We start from the raw sequence: 18,520 nt of genomic DNA, 5'->3' as shown, positions 1-18,520 counted from the left end.
TTACATCATAAACCTGAAATTGTTTCACAGAGAAATACTTCATCTACTGTAAACAACACGTTTTCCTCTGAAGCACAGTTCAAATGAGAGGCAAAGATTTGCTTGGAATTCTTTGATATTAATTCTATTTTATATAAAGCATAAGTATATACAGCTGTTCTGTACTGCTCTGGTTTTCTCAGTCTTCTCAGCTTGGTCTTCTGTCATCTGTTCCACCTGTTTTGTTGCTAGCAGGTGAGAAAATAAATGTCTCTATACACTGATAAATAGATTAATTTCTTTCTTTTGAGATAAGAATGCATGCAGATGCAGTAATTTTAAGAAATGAAAATGAACTCAAAATGGTAGAAAGAATTTTTACATTCATCTCCTAAAACTGGAGGGTTGTATGTCCACATTTTTGTGTATGGCTCTTCTAATGTAGACTGTCGCAAAAAATGTTTTGAAACTTAACAGTCACAATTAGCCCTGCTGAAGATCTTCAGTCAGGGTTGTCATCTGGGCCAGAGTGTTGGTCATGCAGCTCCACATTTACTTTATTTCTATCTAGGCCTAAAATTTTAATCCAAATTAATTCTGTGCTACTTGGTGAGGTGGCTAATTTATGTGATTTGATTCCAGGTTCCCAGTGGCATATGGCCCTCCTCACTTCCAACACTGCTTATCCTATCTTTCATGCAGTTTAAGTATTCAGGTGTTACACTTAAGTAGGAATAAAAACAAACTGCAAGATTTGGGAAAAAAAAAAATCCAAATATTTTTTCTTTCTATTGAGAAGTTAATGATTTTTCTTATTTTTTGAAAAATAGATACTATATTATCGGTATTCCAGGTAGGCATTTTTTACAATCTCAGAGACAGGACACTGGGCCCAATGTAGCCTTTCTTATGCCTTACGTAGCCTTTCTTATGTTATGGTCCTATGCTAAGGTAATATAATTTTTTCTATATGTACTTGGTGAATAATTCTTAATTTATGGTATTTTATTGGCAAGTATTCAAAATTCATTTTCTTTAGATGCATAATTGCAAGCTATGATTCTGTTCCCTAACTCACTGAACAAGACCCTTAGGTTTCATGCATAGATCATCCGAATATCCCTTTGAATTAATTAATTAATTTCATTAATTTCTGGATTATCCAATGCTATCATAGTGTTCCACATTAGATTACACACAAAGACATATGAGACTGTCTAGGAAGACAAAGTGACATCTCTTTTTGTATCTGGTTTCCCAACACATGAATATGCTCATCTTCTTATTTCTTCTTATTTTTATTATGAAGTTGTCAGGGCAGCAGTTGCCTCTTACTCTGTGCATACAGCATTTAGTATATTAGTATAATGTGACCCTGATCTTTTCCAGAATGTTGCTGCTGAGTTAATTATTCTGAAAAGCTGATAAAAAGGTTGAAAGCACTGTTTAATTAAATTACTTTAACTGTTTTAACAAAAAGCATGAAACATTTTTAGCTATAAGAAGAAATATTATATAAGCCCTCAATATGACCAACTTCTTATGTACTATACAACAAACCCAACTGAAGGGTTGTTTTGCTACATTTAATTGTTCAAAAACTGTACCCATTGGAATTTTTTCAGGCATGAGCATTTTCAGGAAGTTCAAAGATTTCATTCCATTTACAGATTCATTACTGGCCTACAGTATTTGGCAAATACATGATCTGTTTTAAATGTTACTTATTTCCATTTCATTCAAGCACTATTTATTAACACAATAATTTAGAAATAAAGTGTCTACACCAAATTATAGGACTAACTTATAAAGTTTAAAAATATACAGCATAAAATGGTATCCACTTAAGATTATCTAAGATTACATATTGTAACAACAAACTACACAAACAAATTTAATAACTGACAAACTCATTGGGTATTCCCAGATACCCTATCTCCTTCCTTGATGTCATATCTCCTAGCTTTGTATGTGGCAAAGACATCTTAGAGTCATTATAGCTGTAATGTGTTATGTACCTAGACATAATAAACTTATGACAGATGGCTTCTAGAAAAAGGGATAAGAGCAAAAACCAAGGTACAGGATGACATGCTCTACAGTATATAGTAACCCAGTTGTACTGAGTTAAGATATTGCTGTCTCAAGCTGTTACTGGATAACTCTGCCAGAATTAGTCTCCCCCAAAAAAGTGAGTATGTCCCTGCTTCTCAGCTGCGTGCATCCAAAATTCAGTCTCTTTGCTTATACCGCTGATAAATGTGTTTGAACTAATTTACCAGATTGTGATTTTGGGTAGATAAGGCACTCCACCCAAATACCTGCTCCTTGCTACAGATACTGTTGCATCTAGCAGAAGAGTGGGGTGGAGAGATGGCATGATAAGGTCTTAAACTGAGATAGCCAGATGTACCAAGAGTCATCTGTCATGGCTGTAAACTGACAGTGCTGAAAATTGCCATTTCTTTGTGTAATTATTAAAATCTAATTTGGTCACAATCACTGAGAGCAACTATGGCTATTTCTCACAGTCAGAGACTCAGGTATGTAAGATATTAAAGGTCAAAGCCCTAAAGGACTATCAGTGTTTACTCTTGAATAACTTTAGAGGATGGAATTAAACAATTTGATTGACTTTAGTCACTTCTAATGAAGAAGGGCTTACTGGTGTTCTCACTGGGAGAATGCCACTGAATCACACCTGTTTAAACTGCCTGTTAAAGCAGTGTAGATTCTCTGCTTTTCTACAGGAAGATAACATGAGTTCATGTATTTCTTTCAAGTGCTGTCTGGTGGTGCTAAAGGAATCGCTGAATTAGCCTTAGGCACAGTAAGACATTTTTTACCACTTTCTGGAACACTGAATATTATTCTTCAAAAGTAGAAGGTTCCAATCTCATTTAGTCATGCTTTTGTTTATAAAATTAAAAATTATGAGTAAAAATTTGGCAAAATGGATGCTTTACTTATGATGATGTTCTTTATATGTTCTGAGAGCCTGCTCAGATAACAGCATCTGTGAGGCTAAACTATTATTAAGAAACCATGGAGTATGGCTTAGAGTAATCTGTTTAGGTTTATGTTACAAAAAAGAATAATTAAAACATGAGTCGTAGTTTATCTAAAAAAAAAATCCATTCTTAACATAATCCTGGAAGGGAGCATCTGTCTTCTGCATTAAAATCCTCTTAAGAAAACCATTCACACTGCTCCATTCAAGCACAGATTTTCAAGACAGAGCTAGAGATTGACAGTATAACAAAACTAAATTCCTCAGGTTAAAAAAAAGAGAAGGTCTTCCATTTTGAGTTATGGGCCAATCTAGCTAGGTTTTTTCCCCTCTGGGAGTCACAAATCCGATACATTTCTATTATATATTCATAAGGAATAAGTATTTATGGGACCAGGATTTATGCAAACTTCTCAAGAAATATGGTAGCTTGGGCAGAAATTACTATAAATGCATATTTGCCCTGAGATGCCATCTCTCAGTTCCACACTGAGAACATGTATAGCCAATGAACCGGGTCAGATAATGTGTGAAGGCAAGAGACTAAAATAATCTGGGACTAAACCCAGCTTTGATCCCTTCTGACTACATAAGCAAGGCCTTTGCACAGAAGTTTATCACAGCTGGGAAGGCAGCCAAGAAACCTTGTATTGTCTTCTATCATAAACCCTGCCAAGTCATAGCTCATTTAACTATTGCAGATTGTCAGCCCATTAAAACTAATTAATTTTTAGACCAAATAGCCACTGTCATTCTGTTTTACTAAAAATGATAACAGGATAGTTTGGGAGGACGAAGTTCTGAGAACTCAGATGAAATCTGGACCAGATGTATTGTTTCACTTGCAAAGCTGCAGTGTTTGTAGAAGAAACTTGTGCAATGTAGTGTCTTCTTTGCTAAGGAATAAGGCAGTATGATCATAGCATGATTATGTATGAAAGGTAAGTATGTAGGGTAGTATGAAAATAACATGTTGCAAAATTAATTTTTTCCTCATAAAATCTCAAGTATGATACATCCTGAGTATGAAATTATTAACCATGAAGAATGAGCAAACTTATGCCCAGCCATCCTTTTCCATCTGGCATATAAATTTACTTTAAATAACACATACAGATCACTGCAGGCTATTACTAGTGCAGTATAACTATACAATGTGAATTATTTTTGCATGTTTATAAGAAGATCACTTAGTAATAATGAGTTTTACAACATAATGGGCTTTGCTATAGGGAATTTTGCAATATTAAAGACTGTGTACTTACATCAACAATCAAGAAGTCCAGCCAGCACCAGGCATTAGTAAAATATATTTGAAAACCGTATGCTACCCATTTTAAAAGCATTTCCAAAATGAAAATATATGTAAAAACTTTGTCAGCATATTCCAGCATGGTCTTGATAGTTTTGCGCTGTTCAATATAGATATCTTCAAAAGCCTATGAAAGAAATATATTCAGGTATTACTAATGTTTCACAGAACATAAATGATAAAAATAAGGAATAAAAAATAAAAAATAAGTAGGTCGGAGCTAATCTTTTCCCTTGTTCTTCTGCATCCTCTTATTTTACGTATTTCCCAACTTTAATCAAACTACAAATTGGAGCAACTTTATGTATTCTGCCCTGTCTGGGGTTGAACATATATATATGTCCTATTTTCCTAATGAATGAAGAAATAAACTCAAAGCATGAATTTTTGTCCACAGTGATATTAAGAAACTCACATACACACACAAAACACCCTTTCTTATACAAAATCTGTTCCAAATTTGTATATTCCATTCTAGGAAGTGGTTAGGGAGATTACATTTCTATGCTCTATTAATCAAACTTATCTCTAAAAGTCAAATTAAAGAGCAGTGTATTTGCTAGAATGTACACTATGCACATTGATACTGTAGCAAATGTTCAACTTGAGTAAAGCTGGAAAGGTAGGTAATGTAATTTTGTTGAAAAGTGGTTGTTAGGTTTAATTTGCTATCACACTCTTCCCTATCTCCTGCCTCCAAAAAAGGAAGAGAATGAAGTAATTATTCCATTTTTTGTATGGTCTTTCGTAATCAGAATCCAAGAAGTGGCTGAGCCTACAAGGAATTAAGGATTTAAAATCATACATTTAGCTATATATTCACAGTTAACAGTGGTCCTTTGTACTCAAATCTCTTGATAAACATGCTGAAAATTGGTAGGCAGCTTGAATCTTGAGTAGCTATGCTGGCTTAAATAAAATTGCATCAGCTTTACGGTGGTAAACCAAAAGTATCACTAAAAAAGTACATGTGAAATTTAACAAACTTTTTCAAGTTTGGGCCAAGTTTCATTCCATCCTGAAATGATGGAATGCAGGTAATTTTATACAGCTCCAAGCAAAACAAGTCCTGAAGCAAATTTGAATTTTGCTGTTGCTTCTAAGGAGATATCTAAATATTTCAGCATCTGCAATTTTTTTCTACTTACTAGAGCTCCGCTGCTGAGAAGAATCATGAAGACAATGAAAGTCTCAAACCAGTTGTGCTCAACTATACTGTAGCAGGTTTTTCTAAGATTCCACCAAATTTTTCCTTTGCCATCTTCTATACTTACTTGACAACATGGAAATTTCTGCACACAACCTGCATTAGATTAAGAGATATTAGGATCCAAAAGCAAACTATTTCAAAGTCAATATTTACTGAGGTATCAACATTGTTAGAAGCTTTAACAAATTTTATAATAATTTTATAAATTAAACACTGGAATTCTCTTTTATAGGATGCTGAATATCTGAATTTAGCTGAGTAATTTGGAGACAAACCAGACAATAGTAGATGTAATTATGAGTAAACTCAGTCCAAAAAACATTGATATTTTTGACTGTTGGCATGTAACTGTTCCATTTGTTGATGGAGTCTCACAAAAATTAATTTGTTGCAAATTTCAAGGGCCCTTTCAAATAACTGAGAAGCATTTTAAGAATAGAAAAGTTAATGAAGTTTCTTAGTAACAGGACATATGCAGTGGCCAGGCAGATTAAGTTACTCAAAGCCTAGGGAAACCTTGTTTTGGCATCTGATTTCCAGCACTCTAGGCTATGAGTATTTTCTTTCAATTGGTCATGAAGGTCCAGCAGATTTGAAAGTCTCAAGAATTTAAATATGCCTAGAAATAATGCCATTTTACTAATACATCTCATAAGTCAACAGTTATTCTACAACCTTCTGTAAAACAGGCTTCTGGTTCGAGAGCTTCTTCACTTTCAATTTCTGCTTGCTCGCCCTCTCCAGGAGGAGCAATATCAACTGTGCTGCCTTCTGATGAACTGGATGCATTTAGTTTCTGCAAGTAAAGTTCCAAAGAACAATTTTTTTTCATTAGATACATATTCTTTAAAAAATGATACTAAATCAAATCATGCCAGTCTCTGACTTTTGAAGAACGCTAAATTTATACTGATAAATATGCATCACCATAAGTAAAAACATAGTCATGACATGTATATTGTATAGTTTATCTTCTCACAGGGAACAATTAAATATAATTTGGCTACTAACCTGATCCACGTATTCTCAGTAGTATTAAAACTGGAGAGCTTGCATGTACCATGCTCTCGAGTTATTTCATTTTCTTTACTATACTGGATTACATTGAAAATATGTTTTAATTTTCCCAGCAAAATGAACTAGCAGAAAGCTCCACATATATCTTCATGTCCACTACAGATGGTGTTTTCACAAACATACACCATATCTGGATTAAAAAGTTGTAAATTTAATGGCATTTAATGGCAAATTTCTGCACAGTTTAATTAATTTTTGCAGAAAGCACAAATTACCAGATCTGAAATATCTTCTTTGCATTCCAGTCTCTTCTGCATATTGAGAGACCTCCTGAGGTCCTTTCCATCCCAAATTTTTCTATCATTCTATTACTTTTGTGTACAGTGAAATACTATAGTCCTTACTGCAGTAAAAGCACTTCTAGATCTGAAAACTGCAAGAACTGGAGAGTGATATAAAGCAACTGAAATTAAGTAACTTCTTACCAAGTACATTGAAATTTGGATCAGGTCAAGCTGTTTATCAGTCATGCATGACTGCCCATAATTTTGTCCTTTTAAGAAGCATATTTTGAAAGGACAAACCTGCTAAAGATGCATGCAACTAATGCAATAATTGGACATAGAGTTTGTACTGTTTGTGTCTTTAATTGCTTTCATCCAAAATACATTCTTTTTTACTGTGAAATAAGGCTTGTAATCAGAAAGCAACATTAAAAAAAGCATGGTAGTGAAATACTTCTGGTTTATACTATGTAGCAGTAATACATAGGAATTTCAGGGGGTAATCTAGAATGCACCTCTAACTTAAATACTTTAAACTGTACAGGCACTGATGTAACAAAAGGGCATTTGGTCACAGACTAGAGTTGTGGTTTCAGCTAAGCAGATCTGGTCATGCCCTTTGACCTATATGAAGACCTTTCTATACAAATGTTTTGAAAGAATGCTTAATACAAATTACTTTTACATTTAGCTTTCAAGATAGTGACATTTTTAGAATATAAAAAAATACTATTCAGATTATTTGAATGATTTTGCAACAAATAATAAACAATAACTTTTTAGAGAGGCATTTCCGTGTATTCTCTTCTTCAGAGACACTGCTGCAAATTAAAACTAGTTACTTAACTCTTCAGTTAAAACCCAGTCCCTTCAGAAAAATGCATTGGGAGCTAAGACCTTCTTTTCTGCCAGAAATGAAGTAAGTGGCACATATATCTTTATATAGTTTGGTAAGCAATTCTTTCCTCATATTCAACTCTTACCTGAGATTAATTAAGTTTAAAAAAAAAATTCATGTTGGGTGATAGATAATTTCAGGGTTAAGTTTCAAGAAGCTGCCCTCACACACACACATGCAAATGTAGCCAATATATGGCCACTCAAACCTCAGGCTACATGGCTGCTACTGCATTGTGACCAAAAATAAAGGACTTGTCCCATAATAGAAAAGATTTCTGACAAGCACACAGGTATGAGTTTGAAAACCATTCTTTCCTTTTTTAAATATCATGATCTGTCATACATGGAAAATCACACTGACAAATGTGAAAAGATTTGGATAAATACATTGAGATTTGGATTTTCCAATGGTTAATTTTTGCTTAGTTACCATGTTAAAATATCATGTTTCCTTTTTCATACTGCACTTCCTCTGTGATTTCCAAAATTTATATATGTAAAATAGTTACAGCCGTATTGCCTCTAAATGGAATCTTTTTATTACCAGTCATGTAGAGCACTAAGTCTGAAATAAAATATTGTGTACCTCATGTAGTGAGAATATTTTAAACTTTGCTTTCTGTATTACATTTACAGACCAAAATGCACATTAATGTATGCTATATTAAGTGTTATTAGCACACCACCTTATTATCCGCACATCAGGCTCTCTTTTAAAAAGGAAATAGTTTTGTGAATTAACTCTCTTATTATATATCATTGTAATACAAAGAAATAAGAAGTCTGAAATTTGTCACTGAAATTATAGGCAGTTTCTTCATTAAATAAAAACCAAATATTGTGAAAATAATAATCTGTCACATTCAAGTTAGGAAAATTAAAACTAATTCATGGCCTGATCCATCATCATTAAATCAATTACTGACTTAATAGTAGCAAGATAAAGGTTCACAGTAAGCATCAATTATTAATCTATATGAGTGCCAATTAAAGCAGTCAATTTTTTAACTGCATCTTCCCTTGTAAACTCTGTTGCAGATAGTCCTTGTCAGCATAGTTGCTAAAAACCAAGTAATAGAAGTGCAATTTATAATCAGTACAAACAAAACCTACTATAATCCCCTTCATTATTTTTCACATAAAGCATTCTCTTCATTATTTTTCAAATAATCTTAAACAATTGCATTATAAAAAAACCTCATTAAGTTAATAAAACTCCTCTTCTTTGCTTCAAGACCCTAAATTAGGAAAGAACCATTGCATTTTAAATAAGGTGACTTTAATGATCTTTTTTTCTAGCAATAAAACTAATAGAACTAATAGGAAACTGAAGATACGTGATGGATTAACAAAATCTTCTTTTCACCTCATAAGTGTGATTATCAGCCTCTAGAACACGCCATGCCCTGTAAATACTTATTTGCATCTTCAGTGATATCACATTTTCCTTTACAAAGATACATTTGAAAGCAATTGCTTATGATGCAGCATTCTCAAGGCCTGAATCAGCAAAACCACATGCTTGACTAGAGCAGAAGCCTGAGCAATACTGTGGAAATCACACACAAAAATAAAATAAAATAAAAAAAACTACCTGAATGGGATTATATTTTTCTGAAAATAGTATTATAGCTACTCTTGTATAGGATAGAAAATTAAAAAAATGCTTCATCACCAACCCAAATACTTGGTTAATATATGTATAATCAGCCTCCATACTGTCCTTTCAGAGCAGTGCATCTCTTTTCAACAGCTTAGATCATTAAAACAAGCTTTGACCAACAGCATGTTAATGTGCCCATTTACAGGAAAATGCATTCACTTAAGACCCAGTCTTGCTCTCATTCATTTGTTTTTGTTCTAGATTTCAATAAGAGCAAGAGCAGGCTACTAAAATTTTAAGCTTTACAAACGGCTTCATGATTCAAGTGACAAATAAAGGGATTCAGCCATTACAAATTGCCTTTAGTAATTCAGCCATGTGATTTTATCCTTTGAATCTTGAAAGCTGCACTGTAATTGAGTGACAAAATATAAAATAATGGGGATCAATGATTCCAAAGTGATTCTAAACTGACTTTAAATCTCAGATCTTATGATATTTGACTTTTATATAATATTAAGAAAACCACTTTAAAAATCTCTTTCCTTAGAGTTTTATTTGATGTTTGAAGCATATCTTGGTTTAAAATTTAATCAGTAAAATCTCAGAATTTTCAGAATACATACCAGTATGAATTTCTTTTGGCATCTCTGGACAATTTATAACACGATATAATATGGGTAGATCATACTACACTATAATCAATGGTACAAAATGAACCATTTGGTTATCCTTTTGAAGCCAGTGAGACTCTGCCTGAAGGAAACAGATTTGAATCCTGCTATAGGACTGAAATCTCAATCCCAACAAAATTTTGACACCTAGTTTTACTAAGGTAATTTGACCTCCTTAGTTTCATGTATCTTTGGCTCCTGTGCAATATTTGCTGTCCTTATTCCTGAAGGCTCTGCCAATTATGCATCAATGAACATTATACTTGCCTATAATGAAAAACTACCTAGGGTAAATATATATGGAATTTTATAAAAATTATGCCAACTACTCCATAGTCTTTCTAATTTGCACCAAGTAAAGTCCCCCAACTCAGTCACAGACTGCTATCGTGAAACACATTCCAAAATACTGCTATTTATGAAGGAGTTTAAAGTTTAAGAAAACAGTATTTGTAAAATGCTTTGCTTTGAGAGTTTTTTAAGGTGGGTTATTTGCTAAGTATAATTTTAGCAATTATGAAACTATCGGCTCTGCTTACAGTTTATAAAACTCAAGATATGCACTGCCCAAATGAATACAGAATGTAGTTTGTAGCATCTTGAATATTTGCATTACAGTGCAATGTAGGTTTAAAAGCATAACAGTGTAATTTTTATGCAAGTAGCTACTGCAATAGTTTAAATGTTGTTCATTAAGGAGCTGAAGTTGTGGCAGTAATCATTACATAAATCACTTAATGCATTTCATTAAAAATTTACATTTATAAGGGCTGAATCAAAAAGGGTTGTTTTTATTCTTTAAAAACTATGCATGCTCCCTTTTTCTTTGGCCTCTTTAACATATAACATTCCAGTACTCTTATGATTCATACTTCAAAACCTGTAGAGCATGCAGTTATTGCTAAAGACTGTATCAAAATATCCAGAAAAATCATTAGCAGAGTTAAAAAATATGTCGGGGTTGCCAATCCCGCCTGACCATGCTGTGACGTGAGTCCCGTGACTCAGCAGAGAGCAGCTGTGCATGTTTCTACTGTCTTGCAATGGATAGGGAAGGTACATAGCTGAATAGCATGCAGGCCAGTCAAAATCCATTAAAAAGTGATTATATATATATATACATATATATGTATAACTTGCTTAGGTAACCTGTGTGAAAATGGTGACACGTTGCTCTACCTGGTTAAAAAGCACCAGAGCTGCATTCTTGATTGCTCCAGCTTGGTTTTACCCCTGTGAGAAGTAAGAATGGTAGGTAGTGAAGTTCAAGACACAGGATCTCTAGTTTTCCTCTTTTTGGAATCTCTAATTCAAACATGGCTTTAAGACAATTAAAACATAATTATTAAATATTTTATGATCAGTTGGCAAAAAGGGAAATACATAACACCCGAAAAGTTCAACAAACTTTTCTACAGAACTTGTTAGTTTATTTTAGAGAAATAAGAAATGCAGAAGCTGGACCTAAGAATCTGGACTCTGAAATCGTGCTTCATAAATAAAAATACAATGAATTAAATTAGTAAAGACATGGTTAGCAGGTTTGGAAAGTATTCCAGTATTTATATAGTGCAATTTGATTAATGCATATTAATCAAAATTTTAAGGGTTTTTTCTGTTTAATGTTCTAGTCTTCATTTAACTGACTATGTGATTATTTCTTATTTGCCAAAAATGTACATACAGTAAGCAAAATACTTTGAAGATGTATGTCTTCCCATTCCTCCTTCATCCTCTAATAATGGTGGTAGATCTCAATGAGAATACACCTCCTTAATTTCTGTTCAAATTAAATGTGAAGAAGTATCGTATTGTGTAAGTTTCTAGTTTAGATTTAGTATGCTATATACTTCTGACTCTATAACCTCTCCCTCTAAATGTTTCAAAAGAGGATTTTATTGGTGTCCAGACAATGGCCCATCAGTATATCCAGAGATATGGTTTCATTCATTAGTTATCCACAGCTAGTCCACAACTTAAAGAATCTGTGACTTTTGAAGATACCGTCCCAGAAATGGTCAGTTTTAGAAAAGGGGAATTTAGATTGTTGGATATTTTAAAAGAAATGTTATAAAAAATCATCCAGCAAATCACTACTGGGTATGTTTTGGCTAAGAAATTTATTGAAGCCCAATGGCAGTGCTTAACTTTTGGGAATGCAATAACTGTGTTCCTGTCTTTTTACTTCACCTAGGCACAAAGGCACTGGTGAAGCCAATCAGAAAACTGAACTTACTCCTTGTTTTGAAAATTCAGGGGATTAGATGATGAAGGATATTTTAAATTTTATTAAAACCATCTGTTGTGATTTCAGAAGTTAATTGAGCAGCATTACTTCTCCAATCTGAATTTGTACTTACTGCACATACACTGTAGATAGAAAGGCTTTTGGAATTCTGAATGATATAGGCCTGTAGGAATATGTATTTTTTTAGTTGTGAAGTAAGCTTTCCGTAACTGATTAATACATTTGTAATTACTTTTCCATGCTGAAATCCAAAACTTTATTCTATGAAGTTGTGATTCAGATATAATGAACAGTTGTTAAGTGGTACAGAAATAGAATAGCTAGGATTCTTATGTTTGGTAAGATTAACATAGTGCATTCATTTCACTGATTAGCAGGCATATTTTAGAATAGAAACAGCATCCACAATGGTAACTTTAAAAAATACTAAATTATCCCCTTTTGTTGCTTATAATTTTCTTATTATCTTCAAAGTTAATTATCTCAAGTATCTGATTTTCAAAACAGAAATCTGTTATTTCTGATAGTTATTTCATTGGGTATTTCACCTCTATTTTCTGATAGTAGATATTAAAAAAATCCTCCTTCAAAGTATCAGTGAAATGTTCGCTTCTTTCAGGTACTTTTGGTAGTGGGTAACTTTTAAATTGAATAAATGTTATTGTTCTGTTTCATCCAGAGACTTCCCCAAATTTCTAGTGATAAGTATTAGGAAGATCTTGTTTACGTCTGGAACTTGCAACCAGGTTCCAGAATGGATTCTGGCAGATTTGGGAAGTTATTAACTAAAAAATTAATTAGAAAGTGTTTTTATGAACCCGGGGGGGTGGGGGGGGCAGGGGAGGAACCAGCCTTCCAAAAGAAACTTGGTGGCTAGTTATTTTGTACCATAGTATATAGGTGTACTATATAAATAGGAAAAATTACAATTTTTTTCCTCACTCACCACAGTGACAATTTCTATAGTAATGACCTGCTTTTTGCATGCTCCTCAGGGACACACAGCCCCTGCCCCACTTCTAGCATGACCTCTTATTGCTGACAGACTTTAAATAATCATTGTGCTCTTAACATCAGTGACAGTCAGTAAGACACCAGAAAAAAAATGGTTCATTTTACAGTTCCTGTGCAGATCTAGCTTCCCACAGCTGTGTTGTTAAATAAAAAGTTATTAAAGGGGATACCTCCTGAGGGTATTTTAGTTGCTACGTACTGCCACAGTTAAGGCAGGGAAAGTTCTGCCCCATCTCTTATCCCTCCTTTTGCAGACCAGGCCTTCTCCTAGCAGGAATGTTGTCTCAGTGGTATTCCTTGAGAGGCAAAATAAAGCAAATAATGGTGTACTGTTCTAGAGAGGTAACTTAAATGCTGTGCCAATACACTCTTTATCTTCTTCAAAAGACAATCAGAAGGCAGCAAAAGATTCAACAGTACTGTTGACTTGGTAGGAGAAGATTGGGAATCTTTACAAATTCCTGTCACACGCCAGAACATCTGTTTGTATATTACCAAAGCAGGTGGTTTTTTATACACACAATGAAAAAAAGCACTTTATCCTTTCCCTAAAAACCATCCAGAAGGAATGGAATAAGGAATACAGAACAGAAACTGCAATTAATATAGAATTCACAGTTTTCAGGGCACTGGTAAGAAATTCCTGTCTTATTAGGTACCGTTCACAATATGCACACTTGCACTGTACGAATACATGTCAGACAGTTAAATGCTAAACAGTTGTGTGTGAGCAGAACTTGAGGGAAGCACTATTGCTCCAGCTTCACAATGGTAGTGATAATTACATTCTATGGAAATCTTGAGGCTCCACAGAAGTTCTAAACTTATCCTATCCCCATTTAAAATTTCTCCACAAGTTCTTAATATAAACACCATCCATCATTTACTGGTGGATTTCCCACAGTCACCTGAAATTTTCACTTTCAAATTGCTTGTACAGACTTTTGGATTTGGTTTCTTTTCCTGAAGACATACGGATACATCTGAAGTCCATAAAAAAAAAAAAAAGCAAAATCCCTTTTTATTTTTTACGGTCCTGAATCTTCAGGATGGCCTTAGAAGAAAAAAGCATGATGTCTGAACCAGGCAAAGATGGGAATGAACAGAGCAATTGACTTGTGAAAGTCACCCTGAAATCGGTATAATTCAGAACTTCTCAGCACAACAAGGGCTTTTAATCCATTTTTGGGGGGTGTACGTACATCATATATTCACTTGGAAAGCAGAGGAGTTTCTGCCTTTGCAAAGCATTTTATTTTTTCTTCAGCTGTCCTGATAAAATATATGGCAGTACACTGTAAACTTAAGCATTCAATCCATCTTAGAGAAGAAATAAATAAGTAATACCTATGGGATGATGTTATTTAACTTACATCACTCTAGTGACGTGCCTTATAGTACGGACCCACAAGCACTGTAGCAAAGAAAGTAAAGACTGACAGGGGATCAGGAGCCACGTGTGGATGGGAACTTCCCAAGCCAGCTCTGCTGCTGCAGCTAACATGTCACGTAACCAACACATTTAGCATCTGCACAGCTTATAAGCCTCCCAACTTCCTAAGGCATATTACAAACTTTTTAAAAAGTAACATATTCATGAAATTTTTAGGCATGTAACTTCATAAGATGATGTTACTAGGAAGGCACTCATCACTGTGTTTATGAAAACTAACTGCTATCAAAACTAAGGAAAGCAGAAAATTTGTAGTAAAATGTCATTGTAAAGAACATCAGAATATATGAAAAGACTTAGAATACTTTGCTCAAGATTCATTGGAAAAGACAATTAACTTTTATTAGATCAGCTCAGATGAAAAATACTCTCAGACCCAGAGTAACTCTGAAAGCTTTTTTTTTTTAATAGTAGTTGATCTCATAAATTATATCACTTTACACTTCTTGTATCTCTTATATCCTTAAATTTTTCTGGATAAGCACTACTGCTATACTATCTCATACATCTGCATTGAAAATATTTGTCTCATAACTGAACAACTGAGATGATAGAATATCTTGCTCTTAATCTTACAGTTGTTGTGCAGAGTAACTTTCTTTGCAGTTGCAAATAAACACACACTCTTTAAGTTCCTTCATGTTCTTTAGCAAAAAAACCCCAACTATGATTAACTGGATCATGTCTATCCATTAAAGTTTTGTGGTATGGTTTGGTATTGCTGAGGAATACAGCATTATTTGCAAATATGGCAGCTATACAGCTATGATACAGTAATGAATGCAGGGCTTCTTTGTAGAACTTTCTTTACGGTAATGAAACCCTTTTGTATTAATGAGTTATCACACAACACCAGAGCTTCTAATCTAACTGAAAACATATTTATCCATGGTTCCTGGTCCCTTAAACCTCACAGTTCCTACATTTCTAATGGCATTGAATATAATTATATTCTGCTAATGCATTTATTAGCTTGTCATTGAACATTACTCCAACATACAAAGTTTTCCTTGAGTAGCACCTGTTTGTGACCACTTCTGGTATTTAAGCCACTTATACTTTGAGGCACATGGCTTCTGGTTTTTAGACCAGCTTTTGTCTCTTTGCACAATAATAATAGCAATGGTAATTTCAAGTAAACTGCTTCCACATGCATCTATATTACAAGATTATTCTGCTCTCCAGGATAACTTGAGATACTGCTTCATCATGACATTGATTGGTATCTGGATTACTTCGATTCAGCCAGCCATAGTCTCTGAACCCAAAATCTGTATGAGTATTACTCACAAAACTTTTTAGATAATCCAGAATACATCACTGCTTTATGATGTCTCAGGGTTCATTCTTAGAACTACCCTAAATACAGAAAAAAATATTTTTTCTCCACTTATATTTGATTGGGTATGCAATGCTGTGTACTCTTGATTGTTCCTTAGCCTTCTACAATACTCTTATCCCATAAATCCTGATCACATTATAGGTACTACAGAAAGAATGCTTTACGAAATGTGTGCTAGTCCTAAAACCTCATAAAGTTGTGAAAGAGATAACCATACTGAAAATGATACATCTTTCAAATGCTAATAAACAGAGTATTAAAAACGTAAACTCTAAGGACGCCCTAATATCCCATCATGTAGGTTATTTCTTTTCTTGAATTACAATTACATAAAATAATAAAATATAAAATATATTTGTATGGGATAAGACAGTTTTTAAACAATTCTAAATATGTAATTAAGAAACATGTAAATGCATGACTACAATTTAATTGTTAAGATTGAAAAAATCCTACCTGTTTGCTTTCTTCCATATCAGATTCGCTGCTAAATTCTTCTGTATTTAAATTTTCAAAATCTGATTCTCCAACTGCAATTGGCACTGTCACAGTGAGGCCTGGGTTGTTTATGAATGACATGTAATCGTTTTCATCAATTACGTATTTTTCCACACTGCTGCCTGTGCCTACACCACTGGTAGTTCCATTCCCGTCTTTAAGATAATTCAGATCTTTGCTTATTTCAACAGCGGTATGATTGGAAATGCAGCTGTCTTTCTTGTTGTTTAGCTCTTCAAGTGCTTTGATTTCCTCTAAAGCTTTCTGCTTTCTAACAAAGGCTTTTTGGATGAACTCCTGTATCTTTTTCTTAACATAATCTATTCCCTTCTGAATCCTTGCCACAGCAATCTGGAGATTGTTCATTTCATTATCATCATCAGTAGCAGCAAGGTTGTCTGAACTAAATGAGCTCAGCAGCAAGGCCAGAAATAGGTTCAATACCTAAAAGATGAGAGAATACAGCTGTATAGTAAATACATACATATAAGAAGTGAGTATTTTTACAGGATACTGTCAAATAGCACACATTGTTTTGAAAAAACAACATTCACTAATTTAGACAACCATATAGCACCTTAAATTACAAAAGATCTCCTTACTTGTTTTGATCAGTATTCACTCAGAAGATGAAAACAGACAAGCTAATACCTAAATATTTTAAACTTTTGATCTTTGTTTGAAGCAGCATGGTTGCTTAGACTCTAAAATTTTTAAAAAGTTATAAAAATTCTAGCGATACACATTCATCAGAGGTTTGAAAGGCTTCTGTCTAAATCTCTTAAAATCACTTGGAATTTAAGTAGAATTAAACAAACATGATTCATAAAATTAGATTGGTTTCTATGATGCAGATATTTTAGAAACTTCTATCTGTTAATGCTATAATAACCTACTTATACTTTCTAATTACTATTTGGAAGATTATACCATGAGGCTGTGGTTTTCTGTTAATTCTGGGTGTGCCTCTTAAATTCTATAAAGCTTATTATAAAAGGATAAAAGGAATATTTAAAATGAATTTTACACTTTAATCTCTATTATTTATAATAATACTATATTATTTGTAATTGGATTTTTTTTCCTTTTTCACTTGGCAAAAAATGAAAATTTTGTTTGCTCTTATGTAGGAATTTAAAATGAAATAGACTTCTTTCATCAGCAGGTAACAATCTTAGCACCAGTATTGCCTGAGACTGTCATTTATTGCCTCAGAATTTGATCATAGTTATTGTTCATTTAATATAATCTCCTATAATCTGTAGCTATTTCACTAAAGCTTACAAGAAATTAATCATTTCATACTTTCAGTCTGTTACACCACCAAGCATCAAAAGTTGTCATGATATGGCAAAATGGCATAAATAAACTTCCCCCTTCTTAAATGTGTTTGTTAGGTCTCTCATTTGTACTCTCTATGAAATTTAATTCTGCAGACTTTCACAATTCCAGAAAAGAACGCTGAAGGTAAAAAGTCACTTGGAAGAAAGAAGACAATATGAATTTGGAACAGTATTTCTATGCTGGAATGGATGTCCAATCAATCTGTATTTCATTTTTGTTTTTTACACCTAAACAGGCTAAAAAGTTCAGTACTTAAGTTGAAGATATATACTTTTTTTTACTAAGTAAGTCAGACGTATTAGTGCTGGAATTAGCTGTAATATGTGTAAGATAGTCCATTAGATTTTTTTTCTCCAAAGAAGCAGCTGCCTAGGAGCTGGTGCAGCATAAGCCTTATTATTTCAAAAGTAATTAGGAAGACATTTGGATTTAAAGAGCACCTCTAAACTAGCTGCAGCACTCCTATGATAGGGTGTTTGAGTTGACATTTTGGTGTATTCCTAAATTCCTGGAAACATAGTGAGAGTATTTCAGTGTATGCAAATGAGTGAAAAGGGGGAGAAGGGAATCATCACAAGTTTTTACCCAAAAGCTAGCAGAATCAGATTTATGTTTTAATTATAAACAGAAGT

At 33.6% G+C, this 18,520-nt stretch overlaps 1 protein-coding gene across 8 annotated transcripts in view; it reads right to left on the bottom strand.

Moving 5' to 3' along the window:
* The window catches only part of LOC104831700 (sodium channel protein type 2 subunit alpha-like), a 61,047-nt gene that overhangs the window by 16,756 nt on the left and 25,771 nt on the right, over positions 1-18,520 (bottom strand). For all 8 annotated transcript variants that reach the window (XM_010567449.1, XM_010567472.1, XM_010567492.1 and 5 more), the window contains 4 exons: positions 16,503-16,988; positions 6,187-6,307; positions 5,450-5,604; positions 4,255-4,428 (listed from right to left, as the gene is read on the bottom strand). In XM_010567449.1, the coding sequence (XP_010565751.1) occupies positions 4,255-4,428; positions 5,450-5,604; positions 6,187-6,307; positions 16,503-16,988 (936 nt within the window). The remainder of the gene's footprint in view (positions 1-4,254; positions 4,429-5,449; positions 5,605-6,186; positions 6,308-16,502; positions 16,989-18,520) is intronic.

Source organism: Haliaeetus leucocephalus, unplaced genomic scaffold, assembly GCF_000737465.1.
Source record: "Haliaeetus leucocephalus isolate CR32 unplaced genomic scaffold, Haliaeetus_leucocephalus-4.0 Scaffold1, whole genome shotgun sequence".
NCBI lineage: Eukaryota > Metazoa > Chordata > Aves > Accipitriformes > Accipitridae > Haliaeetus > Haliaeetus leucocephalus.
The sequence above is the reverse complement of the archived record's forward strand: the minus strand, read 5'-3'. Positions and strand labels throughout refer to the sequence as shown.